General features: G+C 43.3%; 1 protein-coding gene across 1 annotated transcript; it reads left to right on the top strand.

Annotated features, from left to right (window-relative positions):
* Positions 1-266: 266 nt before the first annotated feature.
* Positions 267-11,988, top strand: LOC135244059 (uncharacterized). The gene is made up of 7 exons (XM_064316258.1): positions 267-289; positions 4,959-5,144; positions 5,809-6,362; positions 6,516-6,614; positions 7,947-8,020; positions 9,541-9,795; positions 9,998-11,988. The coding sequence occupies exons 1-7, from the start codon at positions 267-269 to the stop codon at positions 10,046-10,048; spliced, it is 1,242 nt and encodes a 413-aa protein (XP_064172328.1). The 3' UTR covers positions 10,049-11,988.
* Positions 11,989-14,435: the final 2,447 nt, after the last annotated feature.

Below are 14,435 nucleotides of genomic sequence, written 5' to 3'. Positions count from 1 at the left end.
CCCTGGGGAGTCTGACTGTCTCAATAGTTTTTAACTGCTCTAAAAAGTTTTCATTTTTTATAGTACCAATGACATTGTACTCTAGAATCACTGCCCCATGTAGGCTACATATTTTCACCCACCAATCTCCCCCTGCCCTTCGTCCTCCCTCTCTCTCCCTTGCTCTCTCTCTCTCTCTCTCTCTCATTTCCTGTCACAGAGGAAGTGCCTCGCCCTACAGCCTCCTCCGCCATTCGCCCCTGTCGGGGCAAACTGATTTGGGAGAGATGGAGGCCCCGGAGGGGGATGGGTAGGGGGTTAAAAAGGGGGAGGAAGAGAGGGAGCAGAACAGAAGCTGGGGAGGAAGGTGGGTGAGAGAGAGAGTGGAAAGACATTTGAGAGAGAGAGAGAGGGGGGGATAGAGAAAGAGAGAGAGTGAGCAGTGCAAACTGAAGGCACTTAGACGCAGGACGCAACAGCTGACGTAAGCACACCACAAACCGAGAGTGAGAGGGCGAGAGAGGGAGAGAGAGAAAGGGGGCCCAAGAGGTGAGAGAAAGAGAGAGGGAGAGAGAGAGAGAGTCACACTCTCTCTCACACCAGGGGAGAGCTGTACCAGGCAGGCAGAAGGGTATTGTTTTCGGGGAGGGGGGACAGAGAAACTGCACTTAACACTTACGTCACTGTTTAGTCTTGAAGTGCTACAACACTGAGGAGACATGAGCATTGAGATCAATATCATGTCTTTAGTAGAGTGAGTGTTGAGATCATTATCATGTCTTTAGTAGAGTGAGTGTTGAGATCATTATCATGCCTTTAGTAGAATTAATGTTGAGATCATTATCATGTCTATGATAGATGTAGATGTCACTATCTATTCAATGCAAAACATTCATATTTACAGTATCTGTTCAATGCACAATATTCATATTTAGCTTCTCAGTTCAATGAATGATATTCATATTTACAGTATATGTTCAATGCAGAATATTTAGTTTCTAAATTCAATTAATAACATTCACATTTACAGATACCATGTCATGTTAGTTGTGTAGTTTTATTTTTAATTTTGGAAGCCAAAATAAACATATTGACGCTGAATACACCTTAACTAACAACAACATCGATATGGCTGAGGTTTCGGTGAAAAATAAATCAAAAACATACAATTTTTAGCACAGTCGACAGGCCCCACTGTTGCGGTCCAGCCAAAAATGGTTCAGCTGGCAACAAGGTGTTGAAATAGCAACCATACTGGCAAGATCATGTCCAGCTGGTGGGCCAGTTTACAGACAACAGACCATCACCTAATTCCAGATGGTATCCAGCTGGATCAGCAGCTGGTTTCCTGCTAGATTCCATCTCAGGCTGGCAGATAGAAATTTCAGCAATGTTTGATGGAAAATCGGGGCAATGTTTGATTTTGGCATCATGTGTGTGCCCATTCCCACATTCCTTTGCCATTTGAGAAGCAGGTGACCCGTCATGGTGCTATAGCCTAAACCTGAGGTTTTCTCTGGAAGGCCATTTAAAAACAATTTAGTGCTAAAAATGTGTTGTTCATCTGTAGCAGGCATGGCTGTAAGTGAGCTGATGAGTCCAAAAACTTTATGAAAGTTTGAACAAGCCTGGTAGCCTATGTTTAACATATGTCATTTAGCTCAACACAGCTGGCCACATAAACTCTGGACGGAAAATCTGGCAGATAACCGATAATAAATAGACCAAAAAATAAGGGCTAGTAGCAAAATGCGCATCACTTTTCTGGCGTTGACGTCTAAAAACTAGTCTAGTTGTTGGACCTCCCATTTGCATGAGTGCTTCAGACATGTGTGAACGCCGTGGGAACAAAAAAAATTAACTTTACCTCGAAACCAGGAACAAATGCCGAAGTAGAAAATATAGACGCGAGGCGTAACTTTCGAGTCCCTAAAGACAGAATGCAAATGAGAGGGGCAGAGGGCGAAAGAGTGAGCGATGAGAAGGGAAGATAGAAGCAAGAAAATCAATTCACAAGGAAGTAAAATAGGGTTTAAACTACACCAGGACAGACATGTAGGCCTACCATGGTCGTTGCAGCTATTATATGAGGTTGGGACAAGTCCCACCCACTTTTAAATGATCAGTTTAGACCCCCCCCCAACACTTTTACCATGCCGAAATAGTGCGTCTATCTATCCACTCTGCCAATTGCACTGTCAGTGCTTCATTATCAAATCCATTCCCCTTGCCTATTGAGAGAATGCCCAAATCAATGAAATTCCATACCACGTTCACTGCTACCTTGCACCCAGGCAGATTCTCACATAGCACGCTCACACATACACACGAGCGCGCGCTAAAGTTAGCTAGTTATTGATGCCCGTATGCCAGGTAGCTGAGTTAAGGTGGGTCACACACTGTCACCACAAAATGTTCAGATGTTCAGGAAATTCTTAATTTACCGAAAATCAAAGCTTGGCATTTAACTAAATGTTCGTATTTTGTTCGCCTGTTGTTTATAGCCTTCTTGTTTTTGTTACAAAGTGACTGTTTGTCCCGCCATCTCTTGTTTCTGTCTTTTCCTGTTATATGTTATGTCTCATGCTGATCTGCCAAGGCAAATTCCTGTGTGTCTGTATGATACATTTGGCGAATAAAAACTGATTCTGATTCTGACCTGATTCTGATATACTGACTGACAGCAGCCTCGCTGTTCGGTTACCTAACTGTTAAGAAGCGCTGACGCTAGCTAACGTTAACGTTAATTAACGTTAACGTTAATAAACCCCGACAGGGTGATGCAGGATCATGACGCGAAGCGCAATAATGACCGGCTCGCAGTACAATGTCCCGCTTATTACACGGCTACTTACTAAAGAAATCAATGACTCAAAATATTGATTTAAAAATTATTTTATTGCTTTCGCTAAAAAATAGTCCGTTAGATTCTACAGTGTACGTCCATAGCAACGGTCTGTTATTCGTAGCAGCGCGGTCTGCCTAAGGTCCTGGTGGTCCTGGTGATTCTTCATAGGATTCATGGAAGATGAATGTAGGCTAGTTTATTGGAGAATGCATAGGGGCCCGGGCACTTTGACTACAGTTGTCCTCTCCACTTTACTAATCGATTTGATAACATTAAAGAAATTCATTTAACAGAAATTGCAATTGCATGCAAGCATAAAGAGATCCTCAAGTTTAAATAAACAATGAGTGGTTATTATTAAAAATGGCTCTGAATTAGCCATCGAATCAATTTCTGTACTTCTAGCTTTTTAATATCTTCAAATATGTGATCTGGGGCCAACCACTTCCTCTGGATGAAATTACAAAATGTACCCATAATTTTTCTCATGCTAGTATAGCCAGATAAAAGTATCAAACCACCTGTTAAAAGGCACCAGGATAGAGGAAATGACATATACTCTGTTAAAAATATTCTGGGGGAGGACCCCCAGACCCCCTTTAGATTGTCCCACCCACATTTTCAATGCTTCCTACGCCCATGATGCCTACTGTATATTAGCCAAACAAATGTAGGTTATTCGGGTGGTTGGTCTCAAAGCAAGCCACTTGTAAGTCACCAGCGATGATGTTGTAACGCTCACAGCCTGTCAAATTAGCTCTGTAGTTTTAAGTGCATAAGGAGCGTGTCGAGGGTCGCTGCGCTGGAATCCAAGGAGCACAGGTACGGTAAGCATATAACTAGTCTTTACTGTCTGTAGCTACGGCTACAGGGAGTTACTGTTAGTTACAAGGTAGGAAACGTCTTCTTCAGCTCCGAGAGATGTAATATCTACTGAACAACAGTTAATATTTGCACTTTTCACCGGAAAAGGCAATTACTTGCTTATATTGAGATTAATAAAATCACGAAGTTTGTGTCCAGGGCGATATAGTCTATTCCAAAGAAAACAGTCTAAATTTAATAGATGTACCTTGTAAATGTGAATGTTTATATGAGAGATATACCTAGGACTGGAGTCTGCTCTGATAGCCGAATGCAGTAACATTCATTCATTCATTCATTACATTTGTTTTTTGAATCGGCTCAGGAATTTTACAATCCTAACCAGCTATGTTTGTGGTCACGCTGCATTTTTATAACTCTCTCTGTCATCTTCACTCAGTTACATATCTTTTAACAAGTCTATTAGGACGAAAACACAAATCTATTAATTGTTTAGACCACTCGATCGTGGGGACCAGTGTACGACGGGGTTTTTTTTTTTCAACCAGAGTTGCAATCTCAGAATTTTAACAAGCTGTTAATTTTTTTTAACCAGGTGCTATTCACGATAACCTGAATTATTTACGTTTATGTTGTTATTGTTCTATATTGCAAACAATTACATAAAAACAAAAAAATAACAAAATTTTAAAACTGATTAGGTGTTCAACACGTGTTTCAGTTCATTCATAATTTCTTAAACTTATTAACACAATGCACGTTTAGCTCGTTATTATTTGTTTTGCCTTTGAATTTGTAATTATCTACCAAATTGTTAGTTTTAGTTGCCATGTGTCCACACTTTCACCAAGTAGGAGCTGGTTTATTCGCCAGTCTTTGATTTGATTGGTTAAATAATTTTGGTACCACTTTTTATGTAATAGTTTGCAATATAGCATAATAAGCACAACATGAACATCACACTGTTATTCCTCATGAAATGCTTAACTATTTCTGACATAATGCAGTTCAAGAGGGTAAATAATCCCCCTAGACATGAGAAACTCCTGAGTAAGAAAAAATTGACAGCTTGTTAAAATTCTGGGATTGAGACTGTGGTTTAGAATGAAAACCAGCATGCGCTAGTGGGTCCCCAGGATCGAGGTTTGAGACCCACTGATCTAGACGATATATGCCATGGAAACTGATAGCAAACGACACAGCTGCGGTATTGGATAAGAGTTTGTTGTGCTGGAAGCTTCATGCTGAGGCATGCAGAAGGACCGGAATGTTGACAGGCCAGAATTTGTTGTGTCCTCTCCGGCAGCGATGTCAGCGGGGGGGGTCTACCCTCCGCACGGCCCGCATCTCCGGCCCCCTCCATCTCCCTCCTGGAGGTCAAGGTGGAGACGAGCCTGGTGCTGGAGGCGTTCCTCAGGCGCGCCCTGTCCACCCCCCTGACTCAACGCCCTGGGAGCATCGGGGGATCGTACCGTGACCATAAGAATTGCATGTGAGTCCGCCCTGGCCCCAGCCCGCACCCATGCCCTGATTACGCTTCTCCTCCCTCCATCTCTCCCACACTCCTCTTTTTCCTCCCTCTCTCACACCGCTGTTCCACCCTGTCTGTACATCCATCTGTTTGCTTTGCACGGGGCAGTTTGGACACAGTAAAATGCTCAGTGTCAAATCAACACGGATGGAGTACATTCACTCTGGGAGAGCACACTGGATTCCTATTGGACTCAAAATGAACACTAAATGTTTTACTGCATGTCTTTGAGCCCTCAATTTCTCATTATTATATCTTTGCATGTACTTTCTGTCATATGAGTAAAACAATAATAATAATAACGACAACAACAACAATAAATTTATAGAGTGGTCTTCTTGCGTAGGACACAAAATGCAAAAATGCTAATGGGACAGCACTGATAATATAAGTTTCAGTAGATATATGTGTTCAGAAAATGGCTCTATAGCTTTCTGGTGCCTCAGTGTGTCAGTGTATATCTGGTCATATTACTGTTACTTGCTCAGTTAATTTTGTGTAATTGTGAACTTCAGCTTTAATAGAAATTTGGTTGTTATTCTACACTGGCTTTAATGAACATTAGTTTGGTATTCTACTCTGACTTTACTAATCATGTTTATTCTACTCTACGACTACCATGCAGTGCGAGTCCTAAAGATGACCGCGTTAGAGCAGAGGTTTCTAAAGATGACCGCGTTAGAGCAGAGGTTTCTAAAGATGGCCGCTCTAGAGTGGAGGGTTCCAAAGATGGCCGCCCTAGAGCCGAGGGTTCCAAAGATGGCAGCTCTACAACAGAGGGTCCAGAAGATGGCCGCTGTAAAGCTGAGGGTGGACTGGATTCCCAGAGCTGCTCAGAGGCGGAGAAGAAACTCAAATTTAAAGGCCTGTTAAAGAAGCACCTGAAAGCTCGTTCCTTCAAATTGCATTTACGAGACTCACAGAAGACAGACAGCAGACTCCAGGAAGATGTGGTGTCGCCGTATTCATCCACTACTGACGACGAAAGTGACGGTGAGGAGGAAAACAAGAAGAAGAAAAAGAAAAAGAAGAAACTGAAGCTCCCCTTTTCCAATATCTTTCATAATATGAAATCTAAGAAGGATACCGCAAATAAGGACGTCTCAAATCCTGAGGGACCCAGTTCACTGGTGACCAGTGACACAAAAACAGACCCAGCGGAGCCATTGACGTCACCTGGTAAGTGTGTCTGTGTGTGTGTGTGTGTGTGTGTGTGTGTGTATGTGTGGGTGCATGTGTGTGTGTGCACATGCATGTGTGTGTGCGTGTCTCTCTCTCTCTCTCTCGCTCTCTCACTCACCTCTTGCCCTCTCTCTCTCTCTCTCTCTGTAGGCCACCCTCCTGAGTTCTATGCTGAAGTGGCAGAGTCCATTGACAGATTTGCTATGAAACACAGTTTGGAGACGCAGGAGCACTCTCTGGCCGGCTCAGGTGACAGTCTGAATCTCTTGCTGACCCTCCTGCTAGTCAGCATGATGACTGTCGTAATCATCAATTGGTGTAATTCTGGCTTTAATAGAAATTTGGTTGTTATCCTGCACTGGCTTTATTGCAGAATGGGCCCTGTTTCAGGAAGCAGGATTACTGAGTTAACTGAATAGCTGAACTGTGTAAAACCCGGAACCCTCCCAATAACCCGGATCCCGGGAACATGGATGAAGTGAAAAGAGCTGGTCCGGGTTTTACTCTGCACGGTTATCCAACTAACTCAGTAAACCTGCTTTGTGAAACACCCCCCTGGTTGTTATTCTCGTCTGACTTTAATGAACGTGTAGTGAGCTCAAGATAAAAGCTTTAATCATTCACAGTACTACCTGTGAGTGATTATTTCCCACCTGGGCAGTGACTGTTGTTCCTTTAGGGCAGGGTAGTTCACCTGAAGTGCTTCAGTAAGTATGCAGCCATGGAAAGGGGCTGTGTAAGGCTGCATTCACCCCAGATCAGGCGCACTGCCTGATTCTGCGCCGGTGTGGGCGTGTCACTACATGGCCCATTTGTGTAACGTCATGTTGTGAGCTTCAACGCCCCCCCCCCCCCCCCCCATTTCCTGTCTGATAAAACTCAAAAAAAAAATGGACACAAACGCAAACCGAAGGAAGCTTCTTGCTAGTGTTATTTTGCAGCGTAGACTGCCAGCCAGACGCAGACGTCGAAGCTGGGTACACGAAATAAACCAAGCGAGGACACCGTTTGGTCCATGAACTTCGTAGTGCTAGGTACAATAAACTAACATGCAAGAACTGCTAAATAGCGAATCTTTTATACAGCTTAATTCCGACGTTCGGAATTGATATTTAGCTAGTAATTATTGTTTCAGTACTCGTCTCATTACCCGGTACTGTCAAATCACGGTGACAATCATAAAATCAAATCTTAGGAAATGAATCGCGTCAGTAATTCATCTGACAGTTGCTCGGTAAACAGCGGATTGCTACATGGTAATTTAAACAACTTACGTGATTGGCCACTGCAGCGTGACGTCGGGTTGCATTCCTGCAAAAGTTGATTCTGGTTCAACTTTCTTGCCGCAGGCCGCTGCGTTTTTATTCGGCACCCCATGCGGTCCCGACTGCTGCAGCCTAAACGCACTACCCCCATTCAAATGAATGGGAAGACTGCCGTTTTTGCCACATTGCCTGATCTGGTGTGAATGCAGACCGTTATCTATGTGAGTCGCTCTGGATGAGAGCTTCTGCTAAATACCAAATTCATTCATTTAGATGACGTGGCTGTTTAAGTAATATTGTCTGTTTTCTGTTGCAGCCAATAGCAAGGAGGCTGTGGTGCAGCAGTTGGTCCAGGCTCTACAAATACAAGGAGATGCCATCAATGACAGGGTAAGGAAATGAAAATGGTTGCTGCCACAGGGGGAGGGTTCTAGTGGTTCTTGGCTGCCTCGACCTGAGCCACAGACTTATTGTTGTGCCTCCACCAAACAGCCTTTGAGCATTTAGAGAAAACTCTTGTGAATTTTTTTCGGTTCTGCTCACCGCTGGATTCAGGCTGAGGGTCTATATCTTCATTTTGGACATTGTCCACGAGGTGATGGCTTTTAGGCTCCGAGCGGCTGTATCACTGTGGGCTGAACTTGCTGGATATGGCATGCCTGCTGTTCAGAAAAGCTGGTCGCCGAGAATGACTTACGCTATTTTATGAGCCAGAGCTTCAGGCTTGGTGGTTCCTCCACGTCACTGTGTGTCGCTGGTGGCACGCCGGGGATGTGGCTGTTTGAGGAGCCTCTTTTCTTCTGTGGTTTCCTTACTGCAAGGACTTTGTCCTCGGCAGGTGTGGCTGGCTGTGTAAAGCTGGGCCATTGTCTGAAGGCCCCCAGTGAATTGTCCTTGGAGGTGCTGGCAGGGTTGAGTAGGATCAGGTCCACCAGAAGGTTACAGCGGGTGGTGGGGTCTGTGGGTCCCTGCCAGGCTCCTGTAGTGTGTTGGTTGGGCGCTGTGTTTTCTGACCGGTGGGATGATGACCATGAGTACAGTCTCCCCACCGGCTCTCCTGCTGTGGGAGATCAGCTGGGGGGGGGGGGGGTTCCTGTCTTTTACAACCCCAGAGCTTGGGAGGTTTGAAGTGGTGGGGAAGAAGGCACTTTACTTGTGTGAAGGTGATGCACAGATGCTCTCTAGCAGGGATGAAGGTGGGAGGGTGGACTGATTTTTTTCCCCCAAATGTTTCTCCAAAAGCAGCTGCCCATTGGCAGCTGACCACTAGTGGAGAATTGTACATGAGGCTATAGATACAAACAGGTATCTGGCACATCTGGACACAAGGGGTTGTCCTTTTTTGTTGAATAGTCTAGGTTGACAGAGGTGTTTAGGTGAGTTGAGGTTGTGTTTCTTGGTTTGGGGGAAAGTTTTCCTTTGTTTTATTTTACTCAAGTATACACATAGAAAGTGGCTGGTGCACACTCAGAGTTTTGTCAATTTTGTTTCTGGTGTTGCAAAATTGGGAAGACGAGGTGCAGAAAGATGGGGGTTCTGGGGGCTGTGGATCCTGTTTTGATGATGAAGGGGATGTTTACCTTCACACCTGAGGATTGAGGTGACATATTATGGGCTAGTTGGGGAACATGAAAGGCTTGGTGTGTGGTGTGTAGGGGGAACTCTGTATACAGTGAAAGATGATGGCGCTTTATTGTTTGCATTTTAAAGGCCATGTTTTTTATTTTGTTTATTTTCTCTTGTTTTTTATTTTTTTGCTTTTTCTTTTTATTGTGAGGACAAACTTCGTTATCCTCTGTGCTTTTTCTTCTTTTTTGTGGTAATATTTTCTGTTTTGCAATCTTAAAAGACAATCTCTCTGTCTTTTCTCTCTTCCCCTCTCCTTCTCCCCCTCTGTCTTTCTCCCGCAGATCCAGTCCAGCCCTTTCGTACGCTCCTCTCTGACCAAAATATCCTACCGTTCCTTCGCCAACCTGGTGGATATGTTCACCAGCCAGACACGAGCCCCGGCCCCCGCCCCCACCAGCCCCACCCTGTCCCGCATCGCCATGACAATGGAGGTGTCACGCCGCGTCGTCACGGCCACGGGCACGCTCAAGATCCAGGAGCATGCTGAGCGCTACATGGAGGAGTTCACCCCCTGGGTGAGAAGTCATGGAGGATGGGTAAGAGCTTGGACCCTCGTTCTTGAAGACTGAGAAGATACACGCCTGATTTGAGAGGGAGCCTTGAGTATGTCTTACAGTCTGTGCTGATGAGCTGATTGGATCAGAGATATTTTACGTTGTTTCCCTCCTGCTGGAATCTCTGTATCGACTCCATTTATTAGCTTGATCGTTGATTGTGTAATTTCCTCTTTCTCTGCAGGAGAACATCCTCCAATCAGAGGAAGTTTTGGAGTATGACTGGCAGGACTGAGTGTGAAGGTAATACAGTTACCAAACAAAGGAATGAGGGGAACATATACTGTATATTAGTACTGTACTACAGAGAGAGCTGGACGGGTTACACTGTAGTACTGTACTACAGAGAGAGCTGGACGGGTTACACTGTAGTACTGTGTCCCAACAAATATCTAAAATGCTGAAGTTTTAACAGCAGATAGAAAATACATTCGCTGATTTATGTTTTTGAGCTAAAAAAGAAGCTGCTGATAACTCTCCCTACGCCTTTCCCTTTCATAGCTTTGATCCATTCATAAAGCAAACTACAGGACCCCCCTGTGGGCATACACCATACTAATCTGTGATCTTTTCAGTTGAGTTCAGTAGATCCTTACTGTCCACTAAGGGAAGTTGGTGTGCAGTATTAAACATTCACACGCATTTGACAACCACAAAGAACAAAGACTTAACAGTTAACAACATGACCAGGACAGGGAAGTGCCTACAGTTATAAAGCAGTAAAACTAGTGTGTGCGCAAAGAGTAAAATTCAGAACGTGTGAAATTTGCAGTAAATTTGCCATAAGAGCAGCTGGTTTTCACCTTAAAATTTGATCCAAGTACCCAAGGGAAGTGGGTTAACTGTGTAAACAGCAGCTCTGATTGGTTCATTAAGTGCAGAGTCGCGGTGAAAACCTGCTTGGGGCAGGGCCAGGATTGCAGACCCCTGGTTTGGCTGAATGCACAGCCAGGGGATAAAGCTAATGTGCCATTCAGCTGGTTTACCACTAGGGGGCCCCTGTGCCTGGGAAATAATGGACACTAAAGCTTTGGAGCTGCACACTGGAGGTTCACCACAAGTAAGGGAAGCCTTTGAATATTCACTGTCTGTCCTCAAGAAGAGCTCTACCCAACTCTGCCCCTGCCCAAAACAATAAACCAGCTCACTGTAGTACCCTTACCCCTGCTGCTGCTGTGTGCATACCCTTACCCTGTGTTCCTGCAGTGACCAACGGGGAGACCAAACTGTGAACCCATACTTTTGCCCTTGTGTAAATGTTTACATTCAGTTTCACTGTATTTTAATGAGATGGGCAGCTGCATCGGGTCATCTCAGGCAGGTCCTGTGTGGGTGTCTCCACGTCGCTGTCAGGGTTTCCTAACATTTTTGTTTGTTTGCTTTCTATCAAATGTCCTTAGTGCCTTGCAGACCTGGGTCAAATTTGTGTTTGTTTTGGATTCAAATACTTTTCTACGCTTTACTGATCTTGTCTGGTGTATTGGAACCAATGAAATACTCTCAAAAAGTGCAAACCCCGCCTTCTGGCCATATTGGCAGGCTCAATTACACCAGCCAAGATCAATAGAGCACAGAAAAGTATTTGAATCCAAAACAAATAGATATTTGACCCAGGTCTGTTGCCCTGTGGGCCACTGTGAAGGAGAATGTGTGTGGCACTGTGTGTGGTTTTTCTGTGCAGCTAAATCCTCTCTCTCTCACTGGCCTTTGAGTAATGATGTCATACTCAGTCACATGATGCGATCACTCACTGAAAGCTTAAGAGCTAAAGCTGATCATTTCCCTGGCGCAGACTTATCCTTTGCTGTACATAACATCAGCCCTCTCTGTGTATATAATCCAAGAACTAACAGAAATTATATTCCTTTGGCTCTATATTTCTTATTGCTGAATGCTGACAATAGTTTTTATTTTTAACATTTTTTATACAAATTCAAAAATGGCTAATTTTTCTGATTACAAAGAGGACACATATTAGACATTTTAAATATTTTATTATTTTAGTAATCGGTGCATTTGTAAAATATTAATATCATGCAAAGGTAACATGTCAATATGCAAAAACGCCTTGTAAGTTCCTGTGTTATACATTGAAATTGGTCTTGGTATGTGTGCTTATAATGTGTCAATTTCTGCAAATTCTGAGTAAATTTGTAATGAATGTGACTTTTTTTTACACTGTCACCTGTGTCATTTATTATCTTTGCAGTGACACCTCGGCTGATTTCGTATTCAGAATTCCACAAAAACTCAACTTTCGCTGACCCTTATTACCCCCTTTCCTGTACAGCCGCACTTTTTTTTACTGCTTTGTGTTATCTTTACATTACGTTCACATTTTAGGCATTTAGCCAACACTCGTATCCAGAGCAACTTGCAATTAGTGCGCAGAGAGAAGACCTAGATTCGTAAATCACCCACAAGCCAAGTGGCAGTTATTGAGAGCGCTGCAATGGGCAGGGCTTAACAGCCTGGCGATAGGTAATGCTGAGTTATGTGGAAGGGAAGGTAGAGATGGTTTTTTTGGTAAGGAAATGCGGGATAGACAGGAGAAGATGTGGAAGAAGGGAATGGGAGTCAGACAAGTTGCTCTTCAGGTTACTCTGGCAGGTAGGGAGTGACTATGCTGTCCTGACTGAGGGGGGCAGGTCGCTCCTCCATTGGGGAGGCAGCAGGGAGAAGAGAGGAGGCTGGGAGGAGTGATGACCAGGTCCTCACAGGGAGGCGAGTGCTGGGCGCTGGGCGCTCGTTGGAGGCCACTGACCTCCAAGTCCTTCCGTTGGATGTTATTTCATGGTCCACACTAGATTGTAAACTGTCTACACACTGCACAGACCCTGTTGATGGGCAGACCCTGAACATTACATCATAGCAGCAATGGCCATGACATTGAGAATCTTAGGCATTGCTTTAAATGCTTCCTGCACTAGCAGCAACGTGTCATTTTATGTTGGGGAAGAAGGACCTTGATTGGCGTGAATCTCAGTGAATGTGTATTTACTGTGACAACAGACAATGCCAAAAAAACTGCTGCTTGAGGAACGAGTCCCTACTTCAATGGAACATCTGAACTTTGACCTTTTGCTGTTCTATTTAAAGGAACTCAGACTTTGAAACAGGAAATAGCACCTCTAATGAAACAGTTTGACCAACAGTATTTTGCTGTCCTTCAGTATATTTCCAATTTCACTCTTCACTCAACTGATCCCATACTTCTGGTGGGCCATTCAAACGTATGGTAACACAGTAGAGTGAATTTAGCTATTTTTGCTATGTACTTACTGAAAGACATTTGGATTTAAAGTTGTGCAAAATTATGTTAATGAACAAACTTAAACGTAAATAAAAGCAATAAAGTCCAATATTTGGTTGCATAGCCCTTAAATGCAATAACTGCATGAAGTCTAATTTTAAATCAGGTGTGTGACTTCGCTAGTCCAAAACTTCCCACTTTATAAGTCTAAAATATATCATCAATCTTTACATTTTAAATAAACATTGTTTTATAATAATGTTTTTATTTAAGTACTGCGATTTCAGGTATGAATTTCACATTTGTGAATGTTAATTGTCTTTATTGTCTTTTATACCTTCATTTTATGTATACCTTTATGATGTTGAGGGTTTGTGTACTACGCATGAAAATCTCTCTACAAATACAGGAATTAATATTGAAGTCATTCTCAAACGGCCCTGCACGCCTATCGTAATGCAACCATCTTATGGAATTAGTTTCCACTTTCAGTTCCTACTCACCCTATCTGAACAGTAGCAGTAGGACTGTCTGTTATCAGTCACTCTCAGAAATCCACCGTCCCCTCCCCAAATCCTCTCTACTCCCCAAACTATCCTTCTTTTCTGCTCATTGTCAGATTTTACGTTTTCGTGAAAAAGTCTATTTTTCTTCAGTCCTCTTTATCTTGGGTGAAGATGTTCTCTTTCCTTCTTATACAATCACTGTTTTTAAACAACTTTTTTTGTCAGGGACTTGTTTATATTAAGAGGATTGATCATCATCAGTTGGTTTTGTGGTCCATTCCCTTTGTTAGCTTCCTATTCATACTATACTGTGAGTATGTTTTAAGTATGTGTTGTTTTTCTGTATTCTTTGAAAGACACATTAGTACTGTCTAAGTACAGGGAGTGAAAAAGAATTGCTATGTACTCATATAAACTTTACCTTGCCTGTCCATCAATAGATCCTTAGGATTAGCGCTGTCCACCATACACTACGAGTGCAAAAAATGCTGTGTACTGAAAAATCATACTGAAAAAAGCTGACCGTTTGTACCAAAACTCAAAACAGGCGAACCGCGGTTATATTAGCACTTTATTTCGTTTTTATTTAGTTTAAAGTGAGACAATTTCCCTATAGAATGTTAAAAACACCTGCAGGAAAAGCCCCCAAAAAAACCTGGCGCTCACAGGAGGAAACTCCTATGAGTCATGTGACATGTTCGCTCATTCATTCATCCAACAAGACCGCATTTTCGTGGATAAATCGTAAACAGGGCAAACAGGCACGTGAACAGGCCCTTCGAAATAGAGAACCCTCCACTTAAAGGTCCAGAAAACTGATATCTGTGATATCTGTTTCAACACTGTTTTGCATTCACAAATGA

This window comes from Anguilla rostrata, chromosome 17, assembly GCF_018555375.3.
Source record: "Anguilla rostrata isolate EN2019 chromosome 17, ASM1855537v3, whole genome shotgun sequence".
NCBI lineage: Eukaryota > Metazoa > Chordata > Actinopteri > Anguilliformes > Anguillidae > Anguilla > Anguilla rostrata.
Note: the sequence above shows the minus strand (reverse complement) of the source record. Positions and strands in the feature narration are given on the sequence as shown.